Here is a 12,501-nt window from a genome sequence, read left to right on the forward strand (position 1 = left end):
CGCGCAGGAGAATATAGATGCAGGAAATCCTCCTTATCAATATGGTTGTTTCTGGCTACCATCATCCCCTCAACCAATTTGCCGTATGCGCGTTTGAGCGGCCCAAAAACACCCACATCCAGCAGTTGAAGGAGATGAGATGTATGCAGAGGCATACAAAGACAGATAATTGCATTCTCTTTGCAGAAATCATCAAATTCTGCAGTTTGATGGCTAGAATGGCCATCAAAAATAAGCAACTGCTTTGCACCAGTTGAATGGTGTTTAGAATATGAATCAAACATATTCTGCAGCCAGTAAAGGCCTATTTCATCAGTTGTCCAGCCATTCTTACTTAATGCAAGCTTCCAACCTGTATCTTTATGCAGATTAGGTTCTTGATACTGAGCAGCCTGCTGTTCTTGTCCCTTTAAGATAACCAGTGGTGGTATAGAAATCCCCTTAGAGCTCACACATTCAATGATTGTGACCCATTCACAATTTCCCTGGATAACTGTATGAGGTCTTTCACGGATGTTGTACAGAGTCCTATTGCAAAGCCAGTTTCATCAAAGTTCCATATATCATCTTCATGTATGCCGTGCTCTTGAATGGTGGCATGTACAACTTCAAACCACTGTTTTATAACTTGTGGATCCTCCTGCTTCGCATGCTGGTATGTAATCCTTCAATTATATCTTGTATGTAGTTCAGGACAGCATTTTGTGAAAGAATAGGCCCAGTTGACTCCAAGGACTGCAGTAGAATCTTGTGTACATTCACAAAGTAAAATTTGTGCCATTCCACGCAGAAACTCTGGCCAAATTGAAAAGCCTTGTTTATCTGCATCTAGCAGTCGCTTGACAAGAGATTCTTCTTCAATAGCAGTCAATTTATGGCCATTAGTGCGTGTTTCTGATTGTGGTTTGATGCCAGCAAGCCGCTCGCGAAGGGTGCTTTCAGGTACACCAAATATCTTAGCAGCTTTCAATTTTGATCTGACTTTTTTATATTTTCATGCGGTAATAGCCATTTGCATGCGAGCTTCCTTAGATAAAGGCATTTTATATGAAAATGATGAAAAATGACGCGTTGAAGAATGTTGATTCGGGGGTGCGGCGAAAATCCGCGGTTCGGTCGTATTCGCGGCTCGGCCGTGGATTACGTTATCTCTTCTTCTATTTTCGCTCTCCGCACATATCTCGATTTTAATAAAAAAAATATCGAACCTTAACACTCTCTGCATCCAAATTCCCGCGCAAAGACAGGACGGTATTCCAGCTAATGTGACATAGGAGGGTCGTTGCACCTCATAATATACCTTCCAATATATTTGTGACCACCGGGATGACTGCCAACGTGGTTGGTGCTGGCTCCACCGCTATGACTGTCAGACCGGTTGGGCTGGCAGCCACCGCCGGTTTCGACGTAGCTGGAGTTGGAGTTGGAAGTTCTCCCGCGTTCGTTGTGGGAGAAGCCGGAGCAGGAGCAGGCGGTGGTGCTGTGGGCGACTCATAGACGGTTACGCGGACGGTCTCGGTCTCGGTAAACACGTCGGTGACGGTTTTGATGTCCGGGCTTGCAGAAACAGGATCTGGCGGAGACGGGCCTACGGTGACTACCACGATCGTAGGGTCGAACCCCGTGGCCAGGGGTTGACTAATAGTGGTAGTCGACGTGGTATTGCAATATACCGGCCACCAGGGTGATGACCGCAGTCCCGGCGTTGGCGGGTGGCGGCTTGAGGGAGGTGGCAGGAGGATCGGAGGGAGATCGAGCAGGGGCAGCGAGTCACTCTCGACATCTTCTTTATTTGGAGGGGTTGCCCCAGTTGTTGGGCCCAAGAGAGCTGAACCGGGACGTCTGACTATCGGGTTTGATGGAATGCTGCCGCCATCGGGAGTGGAGGAGTAATTTGCGAAAGGTGCCCTGGTCGGGTCTCCTCTCGGATATAATGCATGAATTCCAGTCTCTTCCCCGACAGCCCTTGACATTTTGGTGCTCGTCGTGCGCGGAGTCTCAAGAGAAAAAGGAGTGGCTGCAGCGACTGGGTCCACAGTAATGGCCTTCAGGTGAGCGAGATGATTCGTAGCGGGAACGACAGACGAGGAAAGCATAGAATTCCATGAACTTTCATCGTAAGATCTAGCATGGCCAGATCTTTGATGAAGATAAGCAATCGGGCCAGCCGAGTTAGCGCCAACGAAGAGGAAAATTATAGCGGCGGTGTATAGACCTCGCATTTTGTTTCCTGGAGCTTAAAGTCGTTTGAAATTGAGGTATCGAGGACTCAGGGATCCTGTAATAACTTTTGAATAACGGATGGGAGGGGAAAAGATGTAAGAAAGACTCTAACAAAGACATAACCAAACTCAGAAATGCTTGTCATTCATGGTCGTGGAGATGAATGAGATGTTAACCGGAGACAGCAACTAAAAAGAACTTGATAGAGAAAGAGCGAAACTATGAAAGGACATAGAGATAAAGAGAGAAAAGAGAGCGCAGGAACCAAGGCTTCCTGGAGGCGTGCAGAATTCCGGAGATTGGGTATCGAGGCTCGTGGAATACAACGCGTTCACATCGGCCGCACATGTTCAAGGTAAATAAGTAAGGCTGAAGAAAGAGCATTGAACCGCCTGGTCCAGGCGAAAGAAGGGAACATTCCAATCCGAAGCGCCTAAGTGAAACAACAGAGCCATAGTCATGACTCTGATTCTAGCTTTTGGGATGGTTGGCGACCGAGGGCAGAAGGGAGCGCGAGAGTCGCGAAGAGTGTCGCAGCTCCAGGAGAGTCATCGATCGCTGAGCGCGCTCATTGGCGGCCGCGAACTAAAAGTCGCGAGAACCCTCAACCCGAGCACCAAGTACCACAAATACAGTCGCAGCTGGTCGAGACCTTTGTGCCTTCGGACCCGCAAGATTGAGAAACAACATTCTTAGTAGGTAGGTATTATTTTTGGGGGCGATTATTCACGGAAGCAAGCGCCTCGCCTTGAAGATTCGACGTCTTAAACTGTTGACCAATTAAAAGTTCTAGTGGCGCGGACAGTTGGCGCCTGACTCTCCAGGCGCTTCTGAAGGCCTCAGTAAGCTTCCTTTGGATTGTCGGGACCCATTTGGCGTCATGACCCATTTCCAGCCTCATCTACGAAGAGGTTGTTTAGAATCTACCGCTCGACCGGAATGAAACGAACTAAAGAATCGTCTGCCTTCGGCATTGTATGCAAACCTCAGGTAGGTATATAGAATATCCCTTTAGAGCGAATAAAAGGATCCTAGACTACCAAAGGGTTCGATTATGGCAGAATATCTCAATCCTTTCAGTCGCATTGAGTGCAGGAGGAAGGTAAACAGTATCCAATTCGGCTATATAAAAAGTCGTGCTTAGATATTCCAATGTATCCCAAAATTACTCGATAACAAGCTGAACCAATTACTAAATTAATCAAAACAGCCCTCCATTTCACGTATACATATCGTATATATATCGTTCATCAGCATCCCGTCATTGAATATATATCGATTAGTTCCCGATCAATTCGTTTGTAGCGTAAGCCAAGACTTCAAGAGACTCGGTCCGTCAGAACTGAGCCGCTAAGCCTCTGCTGTCACAGTGAAATTGCCACCAATCCCCTCGAAAGAGTCGATGCGACCAAATACGTTTCTGGAGTCACCATAGTAATGCATCCGGTACGTACCGCTCTCCAGGGGCTTCGGGTTCCCAACGCTGTAATACTCATCTTCTATCTGCCACTGCAATGTTACTTTGCTGATTCCGAAAATGGAACTCGTGCGCTCCCAGCGGTAAAGCAGGTTCCAGTCGCTGTCGTCCCGAACAACCTCCCACGTGTCTGAGTCGGGGTTATGTCTCTCCACTGTCGCAAAAGAAGACTCTAGACGGAGGTTGTTCCTTGGATTTGCGCCTACAAACGTGGTGTTGACGATATCTCCTGGGCGATAGGTGACATCTGATGACGGTGAAGAAAGGACGTCACCGAAGGATTTGCCGATAGGTGCACCATCATAAACCACCGACGTGATAAAACTGAGAGACACGTTTGTGTTCACCGGAGCACTGGGTCCGGGAGCAAGCCGTGGCAGCTTTGCGACGTCGGAGCGACTCCCAAGGTATGGAAGGTATGTGAGCGTCAGATTTATGTACGCTGCTAGCGTGTTCGGCCCATAAAGCGTCGAAGCGCCTTCGTAGCGTTGTACACTATATTCTTCTTCCGTAGCGACGTAATGAGCATAGGTGTTGGCCGGAGCGCCGAGCACCACCAAAGGGTCCGCAATAGAGAGCACAACCTTGGAGTGATTGGCAATAGCTTCCTTCCAACGACGGCCAGACATTGTAGTGGCCTCGCTGGCGGAGACAATAATCAACAGCTGGCCCACGCGGAGAACTTGAATATCCACTATGTTTGGTGTCCATGGATACGGGGCAGTGACATCTCCAACATCTAGTAGGACAGGCTTAGGTGCTTGGCACTCTTGCTGTTCTTTGGATGGATGATGAACGGCTGCACGAGCTACATGCCATAGCGGATTGCTCTCAGCTGGTCCGGTGCCATTCTGGGTAAAATCAAAAGCGCCTGGGCCGTCTGTTGTTCCGGCAGCGAAAGAGAACCCAAGGGCCGCAGAACAGGTGGTCAACATACTGGAATTAAATGGCGATTGGAAAGTATAGCCGGAGAGATTCTTATAAACGTGGAAAGAGGCGACAGCAGATCTTCCAAGAATACGAGTCGAATTCGAATCCATCTGGTTGTAAAGCTCCTTGGCTGCAGCATACTGGCGCCGACCGATCTCAAAGCAGCTCTTAGCGCCTTCGTCTTTCTCACGAAAGAACGGTCCACGACCGCGGCAAGGCTCTGTCCTGCCGCCGCAAGTGCTGTCCTCAAACCGACATGGAAGCCCAGAATCTTCACACCACGGTCCCAAAATGTTGGGGGACGTGTCACCAACGTTGGATTGAGAGAAGCCTGCAACGAAGTCATCCACAAACCTCGTGTCATTACGAACGCTCCTCTCAAAAAGCCATTCGGCGACACCTTTGTTATCACCTGTGATAAGGGTATTGTTTTCATACATTGAGGTCCCGTGCACTGGGAAGAAAGTAAGGATAGCCGCTGTCTTATTATCAGATATTCGGTCAAATCTTAAGAGAGTAAGCGTCTTATCCACATCAGACGAATATCGCGCTCTTTCTTCTTCTGGATTAGCCAAGTATGCGTAGGGGCTCCTATTGATATTACTGTCTTCGATGTCAATGGAGCCAAAGGTTAGTCGCCCAAGTGTCAAGCTCTCGTGAGCTCGTTGGATGGACAAGAGGGTGCCATCAACAATAGCTTGGTAGCTCTGCTTATTGAACCCTTTGCTCGGAATCTGGGGCAGGAGGTAATTCATCCAAGCGCCAGGTCCTGAATGAGAGTGCGTTCCTGTGAGGGCCAAGTTGTGTTCGCCGTATCGAGCATACTCTCCTCCCAGGGCCGCCAGACCCTGTAAAACTCCATGTCGAACAGCTGTATCGCCTGAATGAGCGTCTAGAACAACGTAGATGAGCGTGTCCTCAGGGTTGTCTGGGTTCGCAACAATGAAGGAGCGGGAATATATTCTCTGCCGAAGACCAGTCCCTAGCTGATCCATACTCGCATAGCCGTTTAACTCGATCTCCACGACGGGGCTGAGGCACATATTAGCAAATCGGAGTATCGATAAGAGAGCCACTTACCCTGTAATATCCGCTTTGCTAGCACCGAGCAGAAAGACGCTGTCATCTGCTGCTAGTTCATTCGCCCTACCTTTCCACTTGGACTGAAACTCGAAGCTGGGGTCTCGTTTGGAGTTTTGAACAGTCGCGATTAGCTGAAGCATCACCAGCGCCCCGAACAGAGCTCCAGCGAGCGCGGCGACCAAACCAAAACGCGCCATCTGTGCGGGCGTATCTTCTGATGATGTTTTGACATGTATTTTCAGACCTGATATTGGGGAGGTGGAAACTGCACCGCCTTTAAAGCTTAGCAGTCACGTAGCCAAGCACACGCCATATCCCGGTAGATCTAGCAGATTGGCTCGTAATCTCCGACTAGATGGCCACTAGAAAGATAACATCGCCTGAGAGCCTATAGCTTAAATAGAATTGTTAAAGTCGCCTGCAACACTCCCCTGAAGAGTATATAAGCCGACTTAGCACGCGGATCTTTGGCCGTATTAGTTCAAGCACCACCCTTCGCATGCGACCACTTGTTGGCAGACGCCTGTTAGCAGGGTCACCTGTCGACCACCTGGTACGGCTCAGTTCCGGCTATGAAGAAAAAATACAAATATAAAAATCCAACAAGTGCAGCGCCAGACCGCAAACGAAATAGGATACTGGAACTCAGATCATTATAAGAAAAACTGTAGAGAGCCAGGGTCAGTCAGCGCCCCCGGAAGTCCATGATGCTTGCATTCGTCCTGTCCGCTCGCCGTGTTGCTTAGTCATCACGTGGCAGAATCTCACCGCTCTGTAGTCGCGTCAGAGACAGCTCTGAGAAGGACGCTCGGCTAGGGCAAATTCTCTGTTAAGGAACAACATCATCCCCATCAAGCTTCCGTCCGAGAGCACCGGGCTGTCGCTGCGAAGATGCCGCTAATCAACGAGTCGCACGATTCTCTTCCCTGTGGGTTGCCCCCCTCTTCCCCTCTCATGTGAGACAGCAGCTTGGACTAATCGTGTATCGCCAGATATCGACACTGAGCTTAGTGCTGAAGCTCGCGCGCAGGTGGACAGAATGATCTCCGTAGAGCTTCCTCCGGACTACCAGTCGTCGCTTCATCCCTCGATCCCCGCGTTGCCTGAGCCCCGTTTCTCCCCTCTTATGCAGCAAGAGCTGGCCCGGAAGGAGGCCGGCCTACCTCTGACTGGCGGCATCGACCTGTCGCGATACGAAGCCCCTGAGCCACCTTCCGGGACCTCCGCCCCGGGAACGGACTCCTCCCAAGCTCTAGATGAATGGCGGCGAACCTTGCAAAGAGCTTATACGTCCAGCTCCCATCTGTCGACGAGACATGCAAACCTTACGCTCCTTGAAGAAAACGGGAAAAACGCGTGGCTGATCGCCAACTCGCAATTGGAGGAAATCTTACGGGGTCTTGAGAAGGAATTGGCTGACACAAAAGAGGCTGTGGAGGGGGTCAACAGGCAGAGGAAGATCGCACAGGAAGCCAGGAAAGGAGAGCTTGTGGGGTTGGAGGAAACTTGGAGACGCGGAGTTGGAGCAATCATCGATGTGGAGCTTGCTGCGGAGAGCCTGAGGATGCAAATTCTGGACCAGAGACGCCAGCAGTCGCAGCAACAGGCACGGTAGGGGCATCCAGCGGTTGTCTGTCCGCGCGGTCAGATTCCCTGGAAGCAAAATCCAGCGGCGATGCGATTGGTCGCGGGTCATATCATATTGATTCTTCGGGGTGCAGTGTGACGGGGGTTAAAGGGTGCATGGTGGGCCTGAGTAGCCAAGCAGGATGAGGTCCGATATTGCCGGGTTTAAAATGACACCTTTCTTTTCCATGTGCGGGCGTCCGGGGGAAAAAAAGCAGAACTCTCTCTGGTGCTGGGAGATGGTTGAGGCCTGGCCAGTCAGCATGCATGGTCTGTGGAGCTCTGGGGGCTGCATGGGAGACGTCGCAGGTGATCCGCCGAGCAGAGCCACTCCGCGTTTTCTGGGGGAAGGGCCCGCTTGGTGCGGACGGCGCGATGGTACTGGAGCTCCCCGGATGAAGTGTACTTTGTAGGGGCGTTCGAGGGCGCTGATCAGTCTTATTTGCGGGCCATCTGGGGGCGCTGGGCTGCCCGGCAGATGGGCATCCGGGGGGTTCTGCGGGGCGGCGTTGGGATTGGCCGTTCCCCGCACTCGCCTCCGCTCTGGCTTCCGCTCGTTAGATCCGGGGAGCCCCACAGTCCCCAGAGCTGACGTCTGGGCATCAGACTCAGCACATCCACGTCTCCAACTCCCTGCTGTGCTGCATCTCGTTCTCTTCTCCTCATCGGTCTCTTCCGCTTGTCTGCGCCTCCCTTTGCCTCTCCTCCATCCTGCCAATCCTGTTGCATTCCGCATCGTCGTCCTCACCGCTGTCCGGCGCGTTCGATCCGAGGCTCTATGCTCTCTCTCTCTCTTCCCTGGTTTTGTTTCTCCCAATCTTTCTCCCACCTGCTAGCTAGTCGACAGTCCCGGCCATTGCGTCCAGTCCAAGTGACAGGGGCTCTCAGGATATTCGTTGTATGTACCGTCTCAACGGCGCTGCTGTTCTTGTGTTAGTATCTTTACCATTTCCCAAGTTAGAACAGTTTACTGAAAATCAATGCGTCGGTCCCGATCGATTTATGCCCTCTTTGGTATGCGGGGAAAGTTGAGGGAAATGCGGAGGCCCCCATCTGGTTTCACGTCTCCGTATACGCCACTCATCCTGGACAATGCTCGTCTGGTCGTAGCCATTCAACAGATATCCCATCTTTCAGTCCGTAATGTCACTGGTCATCGCGTCCCAACCGTCCAAACAGAGCGGGGTTTCCTCACCTTGCGGGGCTTTGTCCACGCAAACAGTCTCCATCCTGAGTGTGATGATCTGAGGCAAGAATCCCCACACAGGAGATAGCTTTCCTGAGCTGTAGCTTATGCGGGGGTTGAGTCTCCGTTATATATTTCCCTGTCCTACCCGGCTTCCCAGCTCATCAATACTCTCCTTCATTATCTTGAGTACATCCAAGAGAAGTCAGTCCATTGATTCACGAGTGTCGATTGAAAATGACCATCCCCGAGGAGGTTGACATTATCATCTGCGGCGGTGGCAGCTCTGGCTGTGTCCCAGCCGGCCGCCTTGCCAACCTGGACCACAATCTCCAGGTCCTCTTGATTGAGGCCGGAGAGGACAACCTCAACAACCCATGGTAGGCTGACCTTCATGGCGAACAACGATGGTGTATCCGTGCTAACACCAGCGGAAGGGTATACCGCCCGGGTATCTACCCAAGAAATATGAAACTGGATTCCAAGACAGCTTCCTTCTACTACTCCAGGCCGTCGCAATGGCTGGACGGCCGAAGGGCAATTGTCCCAACTGCCCACGTCCTTGGAGGAGGCAGCTCCATCAACTTCATGGTAAGTCCCGATTCCTGATATTCGTCCGCAAGCCCAGCGCTTATTATCTTTTTCTTCCCAGATGTACACCCGTGCTTCCGCCTCCGATTACGATGACTTCCAGGCAAAGGGTTGGACAACGAAAGAGCTTCTTCCTCTCATGAAGAAGCATGAGACCTACCAGAGAGCCTGCAACAACAGAGACCTCCACGGATTCGACGGACCCATCAAGGTCTCCTTTGGGAACTACACATACCCCATCATGCAGGACTTCCTGAGGGCTGCGGAGTCGCTGGGCATTCCTGTCACAGACGACCTCCAGGACTTGAAGACTGGGTAAGGATGACAGTTCATGGTAATGGTTCACGGTTCAGGAAGACTGATGATTCTTGTAGCCACGGTGCCGAACACTGGCTCAAGTGGATCAACCGCGACACTGGTATTTATATCCTTCACGACCCCCTATACACGCGAACAGTTCTCTGATCTTGTGGAACAGGCCGCCGAAGTGATGCCGCCCATGCCTACGTCCACAGCACCCGTGCCAAGTATGACAACCTTCACCTGAAGTGTAACACCAAGGTCGACAAAGTCCTCATCGAGAACGGCAAGGCCGTTGGTGTTGCGACCGTCCCGACCAAGCCCCTGGGTGGTGGCGACCCACCGCGCACAATCTACAAGGCTCGCAAGCTGGTCATCGTCAGCGGAGGCACCTGCAGCTCTCCTCTCATCCTGCAGCGCTCCGGTATTGGTGACCCCGAGAAGCTTCGTCGCGCTGGTATCAAGCCTATCGTCGACCTGCCAGGTGTCGGTCTCAACTTCCAGGACCACTACCTCACATTCGCCGTCTACCGGGCCAAGCCCGACGTCGAGTCGTTCGACGACTTCATTCGTGGCAACCCTGAAGTCCAGAAGAAGGTCTACGAAGAATGGAACCTCAAGGGCACTGGTCCTCTCTCTACCAATGGCATTGAAGCTGGTGTGAAGATCCGTCCGACTGAGGAAGAACTGGCAGAGATGAAGACCTGGCCCACACCCGACTTCCAGACCGCTGGCGGATGGGACAGCTACTTCAAGAACAAGCCAGACAAGCCTGTCATGCACTACTCCGTTATTTCTGGGTGAGTAATTCAGGCTAACCATTCAGCCGCAACTTACTGATGGATGAACAGTTGGTTCGGTGACCACATGCTCGTGCCTCCAGGCAAATTCTTCACCATGTTCCACTTCCTGGTCAGTACTGCAAAGGAATCGACGCAATTGGATACGTACTGATTTGATCTGCAGGAATACCCGTTCTCTCGTGGATGGATCCATGTCAAGTCTCCCGACCCATACGAGAACCCAGACTTCGATCCTGGCTTCATGAACGACAAGCGTGACATGGCTCCTATGGTCTGGGGTTACATCAAGTCCCGTGAGACGGCTCGCCGCATGGCTTCGTACGCGGGTGAGGTCACTTCGATGCACCCTCACTTCAACTACGACTCCCCCGCTCGTGCCTTCGACCTGGACCTTGCCACGACCAAGGCGTACGCTGGTGAAAACCACCTCAGTGCTGGTATCCAGCACGGTAAGAGAGAACCTCCTTAGCCCAGTTTCAATATGGTAGCTGACGCGGATATAGGATCGTGGTCTCACCCTCTGGAGCCTGGTGAGGCCCCGAATGCTGCCTACCTGAACTCGAACAGGCAGGAGGTTCGCAAGCCCATCAAGTACAGCTACCGCGACATCGAGCACATCGAGAAATGGGGTGAGTTTTCATGCCGCTGATATACTGGGAGGCAGGTTTTTAACCAGAAATGTCACAGTGCAACGCCACGTTGAGACCACCTGGCACTGCCTGGGTACTTGCAGCATGGCCCCCAAGGAGGGTAACTCGATCGTCAAGCACGGTGTCCTTGACGAGCGCCTGAACGTCCACGGCGTCAAGAACCTGAAGGTCTCCGACCTTTCGATCTGCCCTGACAACGTGGGCTGCAACACCTTCAGCGTAAGGCTCCCCTTTGCCTTGTTTTCAAGAATATTCCCAGACTGACATGACCCCAAGACTGCCCTGCTGGTCGGTGAGAAGTGCGCCGTCCTCGCCGCCGAGGATCTCGGTTACTCTGGCAGCGCCCTCGAGATGAGAGTCCCAACCTACCACGCCCCAGGCGAAGTCGTCAACCTGGCCCGTCTGTAAAGGACAAGCGATATCGGGAGATACTCCTGAGAGAGGCATCTCTCTACCTTCCAAGATTGTCATGATTTCTTAAAGTTTATAGCATCTATTTGGGTGGAAATCTTTCCCTGAAGACATCTTTACATATCTACCATCCAATCATTGTCCACTAACCTGATGCATGCACATGTCACGAGTGAGACAGTGAGAGAATGTATCTAGGCTAGTAGCATAACTTTGATGATCATCCCTGGCTTGCTGCATAGTGGCGCACCAGGAATTCCCATAGGTAATGACGTGAATGAATTTATTTTTTCTCTCTTCTACAAATTGAAATCCTAGTTGTGCGAGCATATACTTAGGTAGTTTACAGTTTGTAGTTTGTGTTTCCCTGGTCTTGTAGCCATTGCCGATACGTATATACTATGAGTTCCGTAGTACACTGGTCTCAGCACGCCACAAGAAAAGTCTCAACCATAGAAGTGCATCTCTTGAGGTTAGACGAGGAAGGGCGGGGGGGAGCAATGATGTTCAACAACCTGATGCGCCTGCACTGCGTTCTGGTTAATTGATCAGGGATGATGAAACACATATAATTGCTGTAGGGCTACATAGATGCTTTACTTCCATTACTTCGAGCTGTTAAGTGAACTTTTTCTTTGATGTATCGGAAAGCGACTGTAGGTAGGAGAGGCATGATTCGTCCCTTCCCAAGTTGGTCAGGATGAGTTAGATCCCCCGCTTCCCTCTTCACCTCCTCCATTTCCATCTTATTATCCATCACTGTTCACCTCTCCATCACTGGTCTTGTACTCTTGAAAACATTCAATTTAGAATCAGTTCAATCCACTATTGGAATAATCTATCTATTGAACCGTTTTCTGATATCCCTTTGTTTCAGCATCAACCTAGCCTAGATACCTCCTGACGATGTACATCCATGTACAGTACATCCAGATACAGTTCTCGAAATCGCAAATATTTCTCGTGCAGATTGGTTTAGGTATGTGGTTGATCTCGGGCCCGTCAGTTTATATGGCTAATTGGAAAGATAACGATAAATAGGTCTGTATATACAAGTGTTACAATGCTTGCAGAAGTGTGGCTATAAGAGGGGGAAGCTCTCAGAGAAACTACAGGCCGACAAACCAATCAGGATACAATCAGACCTTCTCCTTCGAGTCAGGCCATGCGAATCGACAACAGGTTTTCAATTCAGGCCATGAATTGACAAGATGTCTTCGA

The 12,501-nt window shown here is 51.0% G+C and overlaps 5 protein-coding genes across 5 annotated transcripts; 2 read left to right on the forward strand and 3 right to left on the reverse strand.

The window, feature by feature from the left end:
* Positions 1-1,289: 1,289 nt before the first annotated feature.
* Positions 1,290-1,973, reverse strand: VTN00DRAFT_1538 (uncharacterized protein; the record flags this gene model as incomplete). Its single annotated transcript, XM_069427656.1, has 1 exon — positions 1,290-1,973. The coding sequence occupies one exon, from the start codon at positions 1,971-1,973 to the stop codon at positions 1,290-1,292; it is 684 nt and encodes a 227-aa protein (XP_069292240.1).
* Positions 1,974-3,573: 1,600 nt separating this feature from the next.
* Positions 3,574-5,910, reverse strand: VTN00DRAFT_1539 (uncharacterized protein; the record flags this gene model as incomplete). The annotated part of the gene is made up of 2 exons (XM_069427657.1): positions 3,574-5,662; positions 5,711-5,910. 2 exons carry the CDS (start codon positions 5,908-5,910, stop codon positions 3,574-3,576), a joined length of 2,289 nt encoding a protein of 762 aa, XP_069292241.1.
* A 694-nt stretch (positions 5,911-6,604) lies between these two features.
* On the forward strand, positions 6,605-7,328 carry VTN00DRAFT_1540 (uncharacterized protein; the record flags this gene model as incomplete). Its single annotated transcript, XM_069427659.1, has 2 exons — positions 6,605-6,641; positions 6,706-7,328. The coding sequence occupies 2 exons, from the start codon at positions 6,605-6,607 to the stop codon at positions 7,326-7,328; spliced, it is 660 nt and encodes a 219-aa protein (XP_069292242.1).
* Positions 7,329-7,445: 117 nt separating this feature from the next.
* On the reverse strand, positions 7,446-8,075 carry VTN00DRAFT_1541 (uncharacterized protein; the record flags this gene model as incomplete). Its single annotated transcript, XM_069427660.1, has 1 exon — positions 7,446-8,075. One exon carries the CDS (start codon positions 8,073-8,075, stop codon positions 7,446-7,448), a length of 630 nt encoding a protein of 209 aa, XP_069292243.1.
* Positions 8,076-8,762: 687 nt separating this feature from the next.
* VTN00DRAFT_1542 (uncharacterized protein) lies at positions 8,763-11,277 on the forward strand (the record flags this gene model as incomplete). The annotated part of the gene is made up of 10 exons (XM_069427661.1): positions 8,763-8,905; positions 8,963-9,116; positions 9,178-9,431; positions 9,491-9,534; positions 9,595-10,216; positions 10,268-10,328; positions 10,383-10,668; positions 10,723-10,848; positions 10,907-11,088; positions 11,146-11,277. The coding sequence occupies 10 exons, from the start codon at positions 8,763-8,765 to the stop codon at positions 11,275-11,277; spliced, it is 2,004 nt and encodes a 667-aa protein (XP_069292244.1).
* Positions 11,278-12,501: the final 1,224 nt, after the last annotated feature.

This window comes from Thermoascus crustaceus, assembly GCF_041956765.1.
Source record: "Thermoascus crustaceus strain CBS 181.67 unplaced genomic scaffold VTN00scaffold_1, whole genome shotgun sequence".
NCBI classification, from domain to species: domain Eukaryota; kingdom Fungi; phylum Ascomycota; class Eurotiomycetes; order Eurotiales; family Thermoascaceae; genus Thermoascus; species Thermoascus crustaceus.